Genomic DNA, 15,084 nt, shown 5'->3' with positions numbered 1-15,084 from the left:
AGAAAGGCTCCTGGAAGAGCCACTTAACCAAGCTCCATGCTGCTAGCGTTGCACTATTGCTCGCATGACAACCTGGGGACCCCACTTCACCAAACAAGTAATTCACTGTAACATATATTCCTTAAAAGATTGCTGTACATTCTCCCACTTGGCACACGGGCTTGTTGCAGGTTTTCATCAGGGACTTCACCACAGCACTTACCGTCTGTTATTCCCTCCCTACGATGAGGCAAGGGGGGTTGGTCCAACCGTCCTCCCTTGTGTTTTTTAGTGGGCCTCGGCCTCTGACTCTGATTGACAGCTGCACTGGTGTTGCTGTCAGTAGAAAAAGGACTGCTCGGCCGAGGTCTCTGAGAAGAAGGGTATGCTTTGCCTAAAAAAAAGAGAAACCAGATGAAAAATTGTTATTGCCTTGAAATGGGCTGTTCTATTAACGTCTGTTCCAAAACATTAAATCTGGTCTAATTCTCAGAGGCAAGCAAGTGTCCCCTTGAGGTACCCACTGATGACAACTGCTTTAAGACACACCACAACAAGCAAAGTGAGAAACTTGGCATTCTTTTGTCTTTAACTTTGGTAATTAAAATCATTCCATCTGCTGTGATAAAACTACTGTATGCCATGTAACTCCTACCTGCTCTGTGTGCTGAACAGATGTGTCATAACAACTCCTCAGCCTTGAGCAGGGAAGGAAAACAGTTCTGCAATCATATCAAATTTATCTCCTCCTGCCTTCCACCTTCACGTTTCTCGAGCCAGATTCTCATTTTAGGGGCTCCCATATGCACTGTATACTGGAGTAACTCCAGTGAGATAAACATAACTGATTTTGCAGTGTATGTTTGTATACTTAAGGGTTCTCTTTTCTCAAGAAATAAAATATTGGGGCATATTTAAATATGGGGGCATATTTAAACGCTAAAATGTTTCTGTTAATTTTCAGTATTTTTATACGTTAAAAAAGTAATGTATTCTGACTGAATGTATTCCTCAGATATACATAGACTAATCAAGCTACATGTTTTATCTTAAAAAAAAAAATCTTTGATGGTGTTCCATGGAGCAGATCATTAAAAGCATCACCGCAGGGACCGTAGGAGTGCAGTTCATTTACTGCATTCACTTTCTCTTATTTTGATATTTTTATTCAGTTAACTTAACTAGGCTTATTGTTTAATAATAACTGAGGAAAACTAAAGGTCACCATTTTTATGTCATTCTTGCCAAGTATCTTGGAGATGTTAACACTTTAATTTGTTTAGAACTGGTACTTAAAACTCTTAGTTGTTTTAATTCTATTTGCAGTGGAAAATGCATAAGCCAGTCAGAACTTCTGCTCTTTCAGTCCTACTGTAGGCCCAAATGGTGTAAGAGTTGATGGAAAGTGGTAAAATGGTTGGTTGTTATTTTTCTGGTCATCTGACAGCAAGCTAGAAAGGAGCTTTATGGTCTTCTGGGTAACGTAGAGCAGGGTCTACCCTGCTGCAAGTTATGTTTTCGAGCAAAACCTTTGAACAGATGCTCTTAGTTCCAACGTGCCATCACATACGATCTGATCTAGACAAGCCTAATGGGGACTAATATGCTACTTGCTACACTATTTGAAATATTCTTAGTGCAAGAGGGCAAAGCGAAAAAAGGAGTCATAATCTCTCTAACATGGCATTTCCCATTAAAACATACATGTTAGAATAACATCTCAGTATTTGACTTTATAGATTTCCTGACTGTCTCAGGCTTGATCTTCTACCTTCCGACTGATGTGCACCCTGAGGAGGACACTGCTTCACTGCTTTTAGGCAGGTTTGTCTCCCCACTGCATGTCACTGCCATTGCAGGTTACCCTGTTTGAAACCCTCATGAGGACATTGCCTCACTCGCCTCTACCAAAATAAGCCCAACTGAAATTAAATGGTATGAAAAGTATGCCTTTGCTAACCTGGCTCATTTGAACTGAAATGGGTTACAGAACGCCCACCCAAGCAGCTAATTCTGGAGCTGGGAGACAGCAGTAATAAGCATTTGGGGGAAGGCTGGAAACATTAACCTCTATAGCTGGCACAGCTGCAGCCAGACAAAGGCAAGTGATCAAGCCCTTGTTTCATAGATAAGGATAAAACAGCAGATGAACACAGACAAAATATTAAAATTTCATTTAAAAATAAAATACCACTAATGCAAAGAAATTCAGATATGAGCCTGAAATTCCATCCTAGCTCACAGCACATTGCACAGATGTTCTGCAAAAAATAAACTTGCAACATGCAAGTGCAACCAGTGAGTGCAGGATGAAGATTCTTCACACTTATTCTTTTGACTAAAGAAACGTGATTATTCATTCAGAATGTTGGTTTGAAAAAGAAATAGACACCAAACATTCTCTCACTCATCCCTCCATTAAAATGAGGGAAAATAAGTAGCACTGACCTAAATCAGATATGGGGCAAACACAAGTGATGCGCAGGCTCCCAAAACACATTTTTCAATGCACCTAGTAACTGCTTACAGCACCTTGTATTTGTATGCAGCCCTTCCAGAAAGAACTGCTGAGCAGTGTCAGAGTCTCTGTAGTAGATTTAGTGTGTGTAAGTGGAGACAAGGATGAATCCACTAATCCTTGATTTAATTTCCCAAGGGTGTTAAAAAGGAAAACTGTCTGAACTTCATGGCAAATCACGTGATGGCTTCTGGAAATCGGAATCAAAGTGTCTGGCAGGAGAGACACCTTGTGCCTAGATTTACCAGTGTCTCTTATGCTTGGCAATCAAACGCTCCCACGTGAGGCTATCAAGCTGGCCTTCTCCTTTCACATCAGCGAGAATATTTTACAGCTGTTCTGATGGGGTGAAAATAACTGCCCAGACTGCAAAGGAGAAAAGAGTCGGGACCTTCAGACTCCCTCCAGAGCAATGAACAGAAATAATACTGCTGCTTTTTCGCTACCAGACGCCATTTTGCATGACACAGGGTTTGCTGTGGTACAGCAACAGGCCTGTCTGATTGATCACGCTACATCGGCAGGTATCATATGGCAGTGAAACTGCAGTAAGCACCGGGGAGTTATTTCCATTTGCTGAGGGTTTCATGAGAAAAAGAGGGGAGGGCTGTTTGTTTACCCGTGGGTTTTATTTTGTTTCCTTTTTGCCTGCTGGATAATTAAGAGAGTAAGAGGGTAATAATCATAAAGTCTCTACCACAACTGTTGGATCCTTTGTTTTACCCTAAACTCTAATAGTCTGTCCAAGGAATTGCAGGCATACTCAGTTTAAGTGCATTTGTGACCTGATTAAGCAAGGAAAATATAACTGAGAAGAGGGCTCTCATCCTTTCCTTGTACTTTCCACTTACATAGCTACAATAAGAAATTATAGTTATTTAGAAGTGTTTATGTGTTTGTGTGTCCATTTATTTTTGTTACGTGTGTGTTTGTGGTGGAAACTCTACTTCTCAATGGCCTGATACAAGCAACATTGACTTTGGGTGAATCTTTGCATTTGCTCTTACTGAGGCCAAGAACACCACCAAAAAAAAGGTTGAGAATGGTTTGCTCCTTTCATTCAAGACTGTTCAGGAGATTCTTCAAGCAAAACAGTGTATTTTAAATTACAGTTTCGCCAAATGTGCCCACAGTAGATGAGTGAAGGTCTACATCAGTTTTTCTTCTCTTTTGCTTTGTTTTTTTTCAAAAGATGAGACAAATATACTCAGTCAATTTTCCACTAGTGTAAGGAGCAAGTGAGGGTTTTAACTACTTTTAATGGTGAAATAACTATCTTTTTATGATGACTATGTCTGACCAAAGTCAATGGCAAAAGTCACAGTGATTTGAGAAAAGCTGTATCTGTTCACCCTGTAGTTTGTTGGCGACAGGACTTTGCCATCAATTCTTTTCTTCATTCCTAATGTTCTTAAAAGGCAATGTTCACCACGAAGCCATTGCATGCAGAAAGCGTGTGTTCTTCAGCCCTAACATGTGGAGACTAACAGTAAAAAAATTTAAATGATGAGAACATTATGGGACCTGTGGGCAGGAATTGGCTGAGAAAGCATAACAAAAATATGACCCAAGTTCATACTTTTCTATTAGATTTGTGGATTTAAATAGTCATTTTTTGCTATTTTGATAAGACTAAGCAAATGCAAACGCGTTCTTTTTTCCAGGATACTTAAAAATCATTTTTACTTTTTTTTTTCTAGAAATAAACATATGGAGCTTTAAAAATATTAACTCAATTTTATTTACTTTTCATTAATTCAGTTTAGAAGGTTGGCTGTTTTCAAAAGCAATAGTCACTTTACCTTTGATACATTTAACTTGGCAGATTCAGTTGGCATAATTAAAATTAAATTTTATCAAAATATATTAACTTATTGAATTAAGTATCTTTTAAATTAGCTATTAATAAGGATTTTAAACAGTTTGTATTGTTAACAATAAAAGCACACCAATTCACCCCATGCTTAGAAAAACTTCACAGAAAAATACACTTTTGCAAGAAGAGATGCAACAGAAGAGCAGGGATGGAGATAATAGTTTAAACATGATGTTCATCACTGGAAATGTGAACGATCGTGAGGAGATTTTTGCAAAGAATGAAAGAATCAAAGACTGCATGGCAGTATTAGTGATCTCTTCACTGAAATATTAAACGGAGCATACGTCAGTAAATCTACAGCAGAGTCAGCACAGAGGGAAACTGCAGCAGACTGAAGGTATAGATTAAAAGCTTGTGCTATTCACTACTTCAAATCACTCAAAATGAAACACAATGCAAGGTTTCATTTAAAATATACTGATAAAAGTATCTCCATCCACCTTATTCCATGCATGTTAGACAAGTGTGAGACGCAGGTTCACTGAAAGGAAAAGAATAGGCAGAGACACCCTTCATGCAGAAAGCATCAACTTTGAGTCTACAAACCTGTTCTTGTCAGGCTGGTTCCATCCAGCCTAAAACCAGCTTTATCTGCTGCTGCAACCAGTGCTTGTGCAAAACTGCCGCTGGTAAAGATCGAGTCATCTGAGGAGCTACCTACACTAGATCTATGACTAGAAAAGTTACGGTCCTCATCAGACGCAGAACCCCATCCATTTACCATTGAACCTAAAAACAAATGTAGGGGTCTAGTGAGTTGTGCACATTTGATATTTTTTGATCATCTAAAGCTTAAAGACCCACTTAATATGTCCTTTCTCAACAGGAAACACAAAATTCATTTGACAGAGCTTGGTACAAAAGAGCAGTATTCATCTAAAGCTTCAAGACTCACTTAACATGTCCTTTAACAACAGGAAACACAAAGCTAATCTGACAGAACTTGGTATAAAAGATCACTATCGATGGTAAGAGGGATCTCATTCATAGCTCCCTCCATGTTGCTTTGACCCTGTAAACAAAATGATACATATTCTCTACAAATACGAAGGCTCCATAGTAAATTCTTTTGAAAGTTAATAAATTTTCCTTAGGATTGAAACGAATCTGATTTTTTTTTTTTTACTTGACTTATTAAAAATCAATATCTAGTTTGATATTTGCAAAAAGAAGTCTTAATTTAGGACAGCACAAGTGTAAGGCTAAGTCTCGGTAGATATGGCTGAAGTCAGACGTGGGCTTCAAGAGCTATCCTGACCAAGACTGGCATTATGTCATTTTCTCAATCAAAAACTTAAAATAGATGAGCAATTTTAACGGCCTGAAGAAAGCTGACCTAAAGTAGTTCATTCTAGTGGATTAAAGTTACCTTTTTAAAAGGTTGGAAATAATGAACATTCAAGACCAGAGCAAAAACATATTCTAATTTAATATTGAGTCAGTCACTAAACCAATGCTGGCCTCATGGTACCTTCTAGCTATGGATTACCACCACTGCAGGAGAGGAAAGTGATAATATCATAAAAATGCAGTCAGAAAACCAGATACCAGAAAAAGCACATGAAAGAAATATAGAAATCTTGACATAACTGAAATGTAAAGAGCAAAATAGTGAAGGAAGGATTCATCTTATTTACTCTTTTTACATTTTCTTTTCTTTTTTCAGATGCGTGAAGCATCAATCAGCTACCCAATGTGGCAGTACAATGTATTTTCAAAAGCTATCACTCATTTCAGATTTTTTTTTCAAAGTACTGAAATTCAGTTTCCTCTGTGGCTTCAGATGGCGATGATGGTGTCCTGTACTTCTAAAAATCATGGGTAAATGTCACAGGGTAATTCTACACTGTGCAGTGGAGCAAGAGGCAAAGGAAACTTAGGCAGCACCAAGTACCTAGCTTTGCTCCAGGACCGCGGCAGCCATGCTAACGGCTGAGGTCCAAGCTGCACCATGTCCAGCTGAGGTGCAGAGCTGCCAGACTGCTTTTGGGACCTGAGCTGCTGCATGGCATCGCATGGTGCTATGTAGGCATACCGTATTGTTCTGAGATAGCTCAGGCACCTATCCTGAAATACCTGAAATTTGCTTCTTAAAAACAGTGGCATGAAAAGGTTGAAAAAAAACCCCAGTGAACCCATGAGGATGTGCAAAGAACTGGTTTTCAAAGATATGAAGACACATGTGGAGAGATACATCACTGCCCTCACTTAACTATACAGTTAGAACAGCTAAATTTATGTAAATGTACACAAGATGTGTAGCAGTGTAAGTCATGTTCTTCAAAGCCTTTTTTTAACCCATGTCCAAGAAAGTATTATTGTGTTCGAAATTTTTAACTAGTAAATCAGTAATGACATGCTTATTAGTACCAAATTGATACGCTAATTAACTAACAGTGGTGTCAAATATTAAAAATATCCTGCAAAAATGAATACTGGAATTTAGTCAGTAGCACACTGCACCACAAAGCCCAAGAACAATGGATTATTTTGTGATGCTGCAGTGACCAAACCTTTTAATGTCAGTAAAGTGGCAGCCTATAATAACAAAAGTCCATGCACTCCTAAGACACAAGAAAAGAAACCGAAGAGGTCTAGGGAGGTCTGACAGGCAGAAAGTGTGTTAAGTGCAACAGAGAGTGACAGAGTTTGATTCTGCTTGCCAAGAGCACACATAAAATTGTTATTTTCCAAACAGACTCGACCTGATGCAGATAGATGTAAGGAAGCCTAGATAACAGCAAGGGAAGGCTAAATCTGAATTTCCTCTAAGAAGACAGTTTCTGAACTAACAATCAAAGTGTGATAGGACATCATAGAGAATGGAGAGTAAAAAAGCTTAGCAACAGTTATTGATGATGTATGAAAAGAGATACTACAGATAAAACACTTCATGAAGGTGTAAGAAAATGAAATGCTACAGCTGAGGACATTTTCAAACAATCACTTATCGACATATTCTGCAAAATATGTAAGCACAAGCTGAAACATAAGAATATAACTAGACCTACAGATATCAAAGGATGACACTTGGGTACTAAAAATTTAACACGTATCTTGTTAGTTTCAGGGCCCGAGGGTTCTGTATGATAAATTGTACTCTCTACTTAGAGACATATAAAAACATATGCTGATACAGAGTAGGTATGGTTTTCAGTATCATAGGCAAAAGGAACTTGGGTTTGAATTTCCATTTGCTTACATTGCTCTGTCCATTTGCTAACCAGTCACTCAGTTGTTACCCAACATAAAATACACAGGATAATTTGGATGGGACGCATTCAGGGTATGTCTAAGAACAACTGCTACTTTTCATCTACTCTTTGAAGGGCTGGACTAAGTTCATCCAGTCCAAAAAAATAATCCACGGTTTATTTATGAAATATACTAAAAAGCCGCAAAAGCCCATAACGCTCTCTCCAATGTGTGTGCATACACACCTATCATTCTACACGCTCATAGACATGCCTGGTTTTTCTAAAAATAGCTAAATTTTAATTAACAGTAGAAAGCTGTTATCAGACTGACAATTTTTCAGGCTAACCCTATCGGAAAGCCCCGTTCCAGAACTCCTCTGTATTCCCATGGACAGCAAGCATTATCAAGGCTAGGAACAGTGCACTCTGCCCATGGATCGCTTCCCTTTCCCCTCTCCTCCAGCAGCTGTGTTAGGAGGCACAGCCTGTCAGGATGGAAGCATAACTCAATTCTTGCAGGGACGTGAGCTTTACTGGGATGTCAACACAGTTTACAAGTAAAGCAAACAATGACCCCACAAGAGTACTGCATCCAGTTCTGGAGTTCCCAACACAGGAAAGACACGGACACGTTGGAGTAGGTCCAGACAAAGGCCACAAAAATGATCAGAGGACTGGAGCACCTCTCCTGGGAAGACAGGCTGAGAGAGTTGGGGTTGTTCAGCCTGGAGAAGAGAAAGCTCCAGGGCGACCTTACTGCGGCCTTTCAATATAGAAAAGGGGTGTACAAGAAAGATGGAGAAAGACTTTTTACCAAGGCTTGTAGTGACAGGACAAGGGGCAACTGAAAGAGGGTAGGTTTAGATTAGCTATAAGGAAGAAATTTTTTACAATGAGGGTGGTGAGACACTGGAACAGGTTGCCCAGAGAAACTGTGCATGTTCCATCATAGGAAGTGTTCAGAGTCAGGTTGGATAACATCTCTAGTAAAAGACATCCCCGCCCACGTCAGAGGGATTGGATTAGATGATCTTTAAAGGTCTCTTCCAAATCAAACCATTCTATGAGTCAATGATTCCCTGATACTTCTGGTTGCTGGAAGCAGAGGCAAAACTCCTTACACCTGCTGAAGTCAGCAAGCGACCATGAGACATATACAGCACCCACAGCTTTATGCGACCACGTAGCTAAAGGGGAAAACTCTATGCTATTTCTACTGGTTCCTGAGCTATTCAGTTTCCCCGCATAAACAATTTTTTCCCCACTAAAACTTGCAGCAGTAAAATTCCAGCTTGCTTTGTCCTCCAGAGGTGTGGATATTGCCCAGTAAGCATGGGAATGCTGGAGCCCAGCCCGGGCACCTCAGGCTACCATGCAGCTGCGTTAACGTAGCACACATGGTGACTGCTTGTTTAAAGGCATCCACTGGCCTCTTGTTTTCCAAATCAGATGCACATTTGTTTCTCTCTGAATAAAGGCAGAATAAGAGATGCTGACGTCCCTTTCAGATCAACTATGCATTTTGAAATGGAATGAAACAGGCTTTCAGTGTCTCCTTTACATGCAGCTCACTATGTGTTTTCCAAAAGCACATTTGAGTTTTTACGCTTTCTGGCAACTGTAAATTTTACTCTTGCTGACAGCAGCAGTAAATGCTTTACGCAGAACAAAATCAACTCTGTGAAAAGTTGAACTCTGTTTTCTTGCTCCATAAAATATCTCTTGGTGCTAATGCAAACAGAAAGCTTCTTTGCTCTCAGGGAAAGGTGAGGGGAATAGAGGTGCTAGCTTCTAGTAGACTGCATGCTACTGCTTTTAGTGGAATTTTGCAGGCAATAAAAATGCTATTTTTCTTTGTAAAGTGTACTCTTGCTTTACTTTAAAAAAAAAAATCTAACGCGCTTGGTGAAGTAAAAGCTGCTCGCGACAATCCTAACACTTTTGAAAATTCCATTAGATACTTTTCTCTACATACCAAACCTGATGTGTATGCTTAAAGTTAACAAATGATGTCACTGGGACTTGTATGTGTATGCTTATGTGCTTTCCTTCACAAGACCATTAAGCACATGCTAATATTAAGCTCCTGCTCCTCTTGCAAGTTTTTTGATGGAGGAGGGCTAGAATGCTTAGGTTTGTGAAGTATGAATGAAGTCATTGGGCACTGACTCTACTTCAGCTGAAATCAGCTACAGAATTCCTTTACCCTTTGTACAGGAGAAAGACATTTTCCTCTTTCGGATATATCTGATTACTGTCGTGGTCACAAAGAAGGAATGTCCACTGGTTTTGGTGGAAGTGGTGGAATAAAAGGGACAATAGTCATTGTACCATTAATATAAGAAAGAATAATAGAAAGGGCTGAATGCAGAGTACAAATATGATCATACTTTAAAAATTAGACCTGGTTCTATACTTTACATGATACTTCACAATAAATGCCCAAATATTTAAATGTATATACCTGAAATAAACACTTAAGTTTTAATTTTTTTCTTTTGGGGAGGGAAACACTAAACAAAAGGAGGTAAAAATCATACGTACATACTTGGCACTTCACAGGTCCAACCATAATTAATGCCCTTCGTAAACATTTAATGAAAAATGAATTTATGTCACTTAGCCAAATTTATTTGTGCTTGCATTTTCAATCTTTCTAGATTTTTTGGTTTCCATATTGCTGAAAGGCACAAAAATTTCTCAAATTTATTCAAGCTGTTAGAAAAGAGATGCACACAGAACATTAAGTAGTTGCTCAAATGTTGCTGAGCAGTAAAATACTATGATAAAGTGGCATCTTGCTGTGTCTCTATTACTTCTTCAGCACTAAAATTAATTTATGATCAGTCATCAATTCATTTACATGTCGTTTTATGCTAAATCCATCGTTGCTGATGAATGCATATCCCTAGATCCATTAAGCTAGAGTAAAGTCTGTGCTTTATAATATGACCCTGCTAATTGTTGCATTACCATTTTTATGAGATACAAAAAGTAGCAGTTTCTTATTTTCTGAGCACACATTTAATCCATGAAACACATTCTCCCTATTAAATGCAATCTGTCTAACTGCTTATAAAATACAATCTTTTGCAATAGGTATCCCTAAGCAAATCGATATAAATATTGAACTCTGCCATGGTAAAATACGGCTTATCAAAATGATTTTGCGTAATTTTCAAGAATTATTCCATTTGTGCCCAGACACAATGAATGAACAACTTTTACCATACAGAGAGTGATCAGTGATTCTTTTAATCAAGACTAAAACATGCCAAATAAGGGATTTTCTTCCTTGCTGAGCTATATAACACATGGGGATTTCAGATCTATATAATTTTGTTGAAAAAAAAAAAAAATTAACCTTTTGCAGTGCCACTGTTTACAATAATATCTCTCTGCTTCTATGAGTTTGTGTCAGTTAGGTAGAAAAAGGCTTGTTACAATTTCCATGGTAGTCAATGGGTGTATCTCTCCCCTCAGTCAAAAGGACCAGGACTGAAGATACAACAGCTCTCACTACCAGCTTCACTGGTGGTGCTGGGAGAGGAGAAGATAAGGAGAGGGCAAACAAAACCCTGAAAACATAATACTTTGATTTGACAGAACCTATTGTTGTTAGGGTGATTTCAGTGAGAAGCAAATTCATTTCTTATACAGCCATCATATGCAATTAATTAAGTCTATTAAAGTAGAATATAACAGACTCTTCATGACCATTCAGCCCATAACTTTGCACAGCACTTCATTATAAAGCCAAACATTAAACATAAGCAAACAAAAAACCGTACTTCAATGTGTCTCTGAAAGCACAAAGAGCCCTAAGTAATTGTGAATTAAAAGTCAAGTTTTACAGCTGCTTTTCAGTTTTCTTTTTGAAAAAATCAGAATCAGTAATTTGGTATCCTAATGAACCATGCTGGGAATGAAGCAGAACTTTGGCTTTAATTTCATATTCCATCCCATTAACGTTCAAATGTAAACCTCCCTTCTTGAGTTTTCTTTGCAATATCTGGAAAACGTTAAGATATAGTTACTGTGCGCTCCTCCTTTCTTTTCACGTTATTATACACGTCAACATTATGTCTCTGCCACCTGCAAAGAGAAAAGCTTAATAGCGCAGATTAAACCCTTGTCTGAATCTTCAGTTGGCTGTAACTAAAACTCAAGGGCCTGGAAGACAACCTGACTTTTTAAACAGTTTAAAGGAGCAACATTGTGGTTTCGGAGGAATTTAGCAGTTGGAGCTCAGCTCACACAGCGCCAGTTTTTCCCCTCAGAGAATCCCACATTTGGCATTGGATGAAAACCTCGGTCTCAGCTCAGCCATAAAGTACAAAGTACCATTTCACGCCGAGAGTGGGTATCTTCAAGTCATCGCTGAGGCATGCAAACAGTACAGGGTGAGGAATCTTGCCCTGCTCACCCTACAGCAACCCTATTTGGAGGAAGACTGGACCCAGGGATGTCAATTTAGATTTCTCGCAAACACTGAACTCACAGCGCACACTTGGAAGTGAACAGAAGCATTGCTTCATCTGGGTCAGCTGTTCTCACTTGCCTCCATTTTTTTAATATAATGTTTAAAGAAGTGAAAACGTGATATATAAATTCCTAGGGAAACGCTGGTTTAAGTCACAACAAGCCCTGTGGAAAGAAGTAGCTTATATGTTCTCAGTGTAAGAAAGAACAATTTAGTTGTTCTACAGTATTCTAAAAGCAATGAAATTAAAGAATGAGAAACAGCTTAGAAACGATGAATGCAATTTGCTATATAACCTCCTTAACACCATTAAACACAGCCTGGAAGACCTAACAGAAACAGATAGACAAAAATTAAAATTGTCTTTTGAAACAATTCACCCAATATAATAAGCCATTTCCTTCCACCCCTAGAAAAAATACAAGCCCAAAACAAGCCCTCAGAAAATCAAGGTTTTACCTACATAGTAACTCATGAAAACAGAAGCAGTTTTGTTATTGGGAGAGTTTGCCATTTTACAGATCATTTACCCTAACGCTCTGGCTGTATTTTTGTAAGGTTATAGTTCCGTAACTGTTTTAAGTCAATCTAAGTGTTGGCTAGACGCTACAGGGGCAGTCTGTCATTTTGCTTCCCTTCCAGCTGCACGTTCCCTTCCTGCAGTGCTGGCAAACGCCTTGCCACGCGGTGAACTAGATCAAGGAGCAGATCCAGCTTGTAATTAAACAAGAAAAAGCAAAAGAAAAACTTTAATTTTCAGCTAGATGAGGTCACATAAAGATAGTTGTGGAAATGAGTGAGAAGGCATTTAGATTATCTTAAGTACACTCCCAGCCTATATTACCAGGCTCTGCCCAACTTCTTCCCAAAAAAATACACCAGGAAGTTTTTAACACTCCAATAATGAAACATTTAACATTCCAATAATTAAACAAGATTTAAAAATATTAGAAGCTTGAATGTTATGCGTAAAAGGAGAAATTGTAATAAGCACAAAAGACTATGAATTGGAGCAGAAATGCAGCCATTCCTTATTTTGCACTAGGTAGGGTGGTCCAAAACATTAGGTGAAAATGCAAAGGTGAAAAACGTTCATTTTCTGATTTACAGATACATCAACATTGACATATTAATACATACCAAATGGAAAATATATAGCCACCTGATTTACTTATTTATTTATTTCTGTATTACCAGTGTAAAACCCTTACTGCATTCCTAATGGAAAGGCTTCTGAGCCATTAGTGAGATATGCAAAAATATGCAGAATTACAGCCCGAAGGAGATTACACTAGAAATTCAAGCAAAGTGACTTAACGTACTCATGCACTAATAAGTTAACCTTCTCAATTCAGGGATTTAAACTTTAACTCTATGGCCTTCAGTTGGATACGGATTTCAAATCACAGCAGCAGAGATACAATTCTTAAATCTTAATTAGACTGGCAAGCAGTCTGGCCCTAGAGTGAAGGAAAACCTGGAAAGTGGGATTAAGCTACACACTATTTAATTCAACAAGGGAAAAGGAAGAAAATTATAGGTATTGTTGCTCTGTCACTGTCAAATTCCTGCAGTGTTTTCAGAATAGCAATGCTTAAGTAAGGGTGCAAAATCCTTGGAATTTCAAAGGTCCAGGACAATGAGATGAAATTTAGCAGTGCTACGGTAGTAAATTGTACTGAGAGAGTCTCCCTTAAAATACAACTAACAATCAGTGTTCTTCCGCTGAGATCAAAGACCGAAGAAGCAGCCACTAGCTTTTATGAACCATGGACACTACGTACGTTTGAGTCTCCAGTAAAGCTGTACATTATGGATACAGTATGGTATATAGAGGCCCAGAGTTAACCTAAAGAGGAACATGCTGACACCTACAAAAAGTTTGTTATGTCCATATAAAATCTGTATTTTTCAAAAAATATCTTTCACTGCCTACGTTTCATCAACAGCGATTTTATTCATTCAGGTTCTGTGCATCAGTTTAGCATGCCTTCCTAGGTGCCCTTTGATGATTCCTGTTGTAACTTTCCAAGGCATGCAAAGGAGAAGAAGCAGTGAAGGAAGGAGTGTCAGAATAATTAAATGTCTTCACTGAAAAGGAACAATTACTACATTCAGCAATACAAAGTAGGTTCAAAATACACAATTTCCTACATAAATGTTGCAGTGACTCTACAAATAAATGTTGCGCTGATCTATCTACACTTATTCTGAAGTCTTTTAACTTCCCTGCGTTCATCTGTGAAAGCATTTACCCAGCAAAATATCTAAAAGTGCTTTAAGATAACAGTTTTATGCTGCTCCTGATTTATGAAATACATATTCCTAAGCCAAGGTCTTCCCCCTCCTTTTTGTGTAACTGGCTTGCTTCTCCAGTAGAGTGAACTTTTCATGAAAGCTAGGATATAATTGAGTTTTCTTTCAAGTCTTTAAAGCTTTTTAAAATTCATGAATTTTCTTATCATTTTGCAGCAAAGCAAAGTATTTTCAAATCCTTCTTTAACTTTAGAGTTTAATATTAACACATTTTAAATTTTACAGAAATAGAGTGGAATAAATTTTCACTTAGGAAGTGTTTGATTGATGATGTATTTTACTGTTAGGAACAAATTGGTGTCACTGTTAACTGTGTTTGGTTACCTGTCACAGAGCTGTCTAGATTGTCCATACTGGAGCCTGGAGTATGCTCTAGACCTCTCAGCGGCCTATTGATTTCTACAGTTTCTTCTTCAATATCATCGTCATCATCATCATCGTCATCTGGAACATCTGTTTCCAAATCTGAAATAAGGTTTCCAGATACGTATCCTAGGGGCGGAACTGGAGCCTGAGGAGGTTGTGTATTGCTTTGGATGTGCCTACACAAACAAACAGGAAAATGTCATCAGAACGGATGAGACTTTGTACCCTGTGGTCAATAGAAGACAAGCCTTTCAGTAAGTCCTGAAGCAGATTTACAAAACGTGCTTGTTAGGTCAAACTCAAGAAAAGTCAGTTCAGCTATTCACCATAGCTTCTAATACCAGAG

The 15,084-nt window shown here is 38.4% G+C and overlaps 1 protein-coding gene across 5 annotated transcripts in view; it reads right to left on the bottom strand.

The window, feature by feature from the left end:
• The window catches only part of ROBO2 (roundabout guidance receptor 2), a 471,637-nt gene that overhangs the window by 15,758 nt on the left and 440,795 nt on the right, over positions 1-15,084 (bottom strand). For 3 of the 5 annotated variants that reach the window (XM_054205925.1, XM_054205944.1, XM_054205954.1), the window contains 3 exons: positions 14,697-14,914; positions 4,923-5,105; positions 203-373 (listed from right to left, as the gene is read on the bottom strand). In XM_054205925.1, the coding sequence (XP_054061900.1) occupies positions 203-373; positions 4,923-5,105; positions 14,697-14,914 (572 nt within the window). The remainder of the gene's footprint in view (positions 1-202; positions 374-4,922; positions 5,106-14,696; positions 14,915-15,084) is intronic. The other 2 variants (XM_054205935.1, XM_054205962.1) reach the window with 1 other exon arrangement.

Source organism: Rissa tridactyla, chromosome 1 (genome assembly GCF_028500815.1).
Source record: "Rissa tridactyla isolate bRisTri1 chromosome 1, bRisTri1.patW.cur.20221130, whole genome shotgun sequence".
NCBI lineage: Eukaryota > Metazoa > Chordata > Aves > Charadriiformes > Laridae > Rissa > Rissa tridactyla.
Note: the sequence above shows the minus strand (reverse complement) of the source record. Positions and strands in the feature narration are given on the sequence as shown.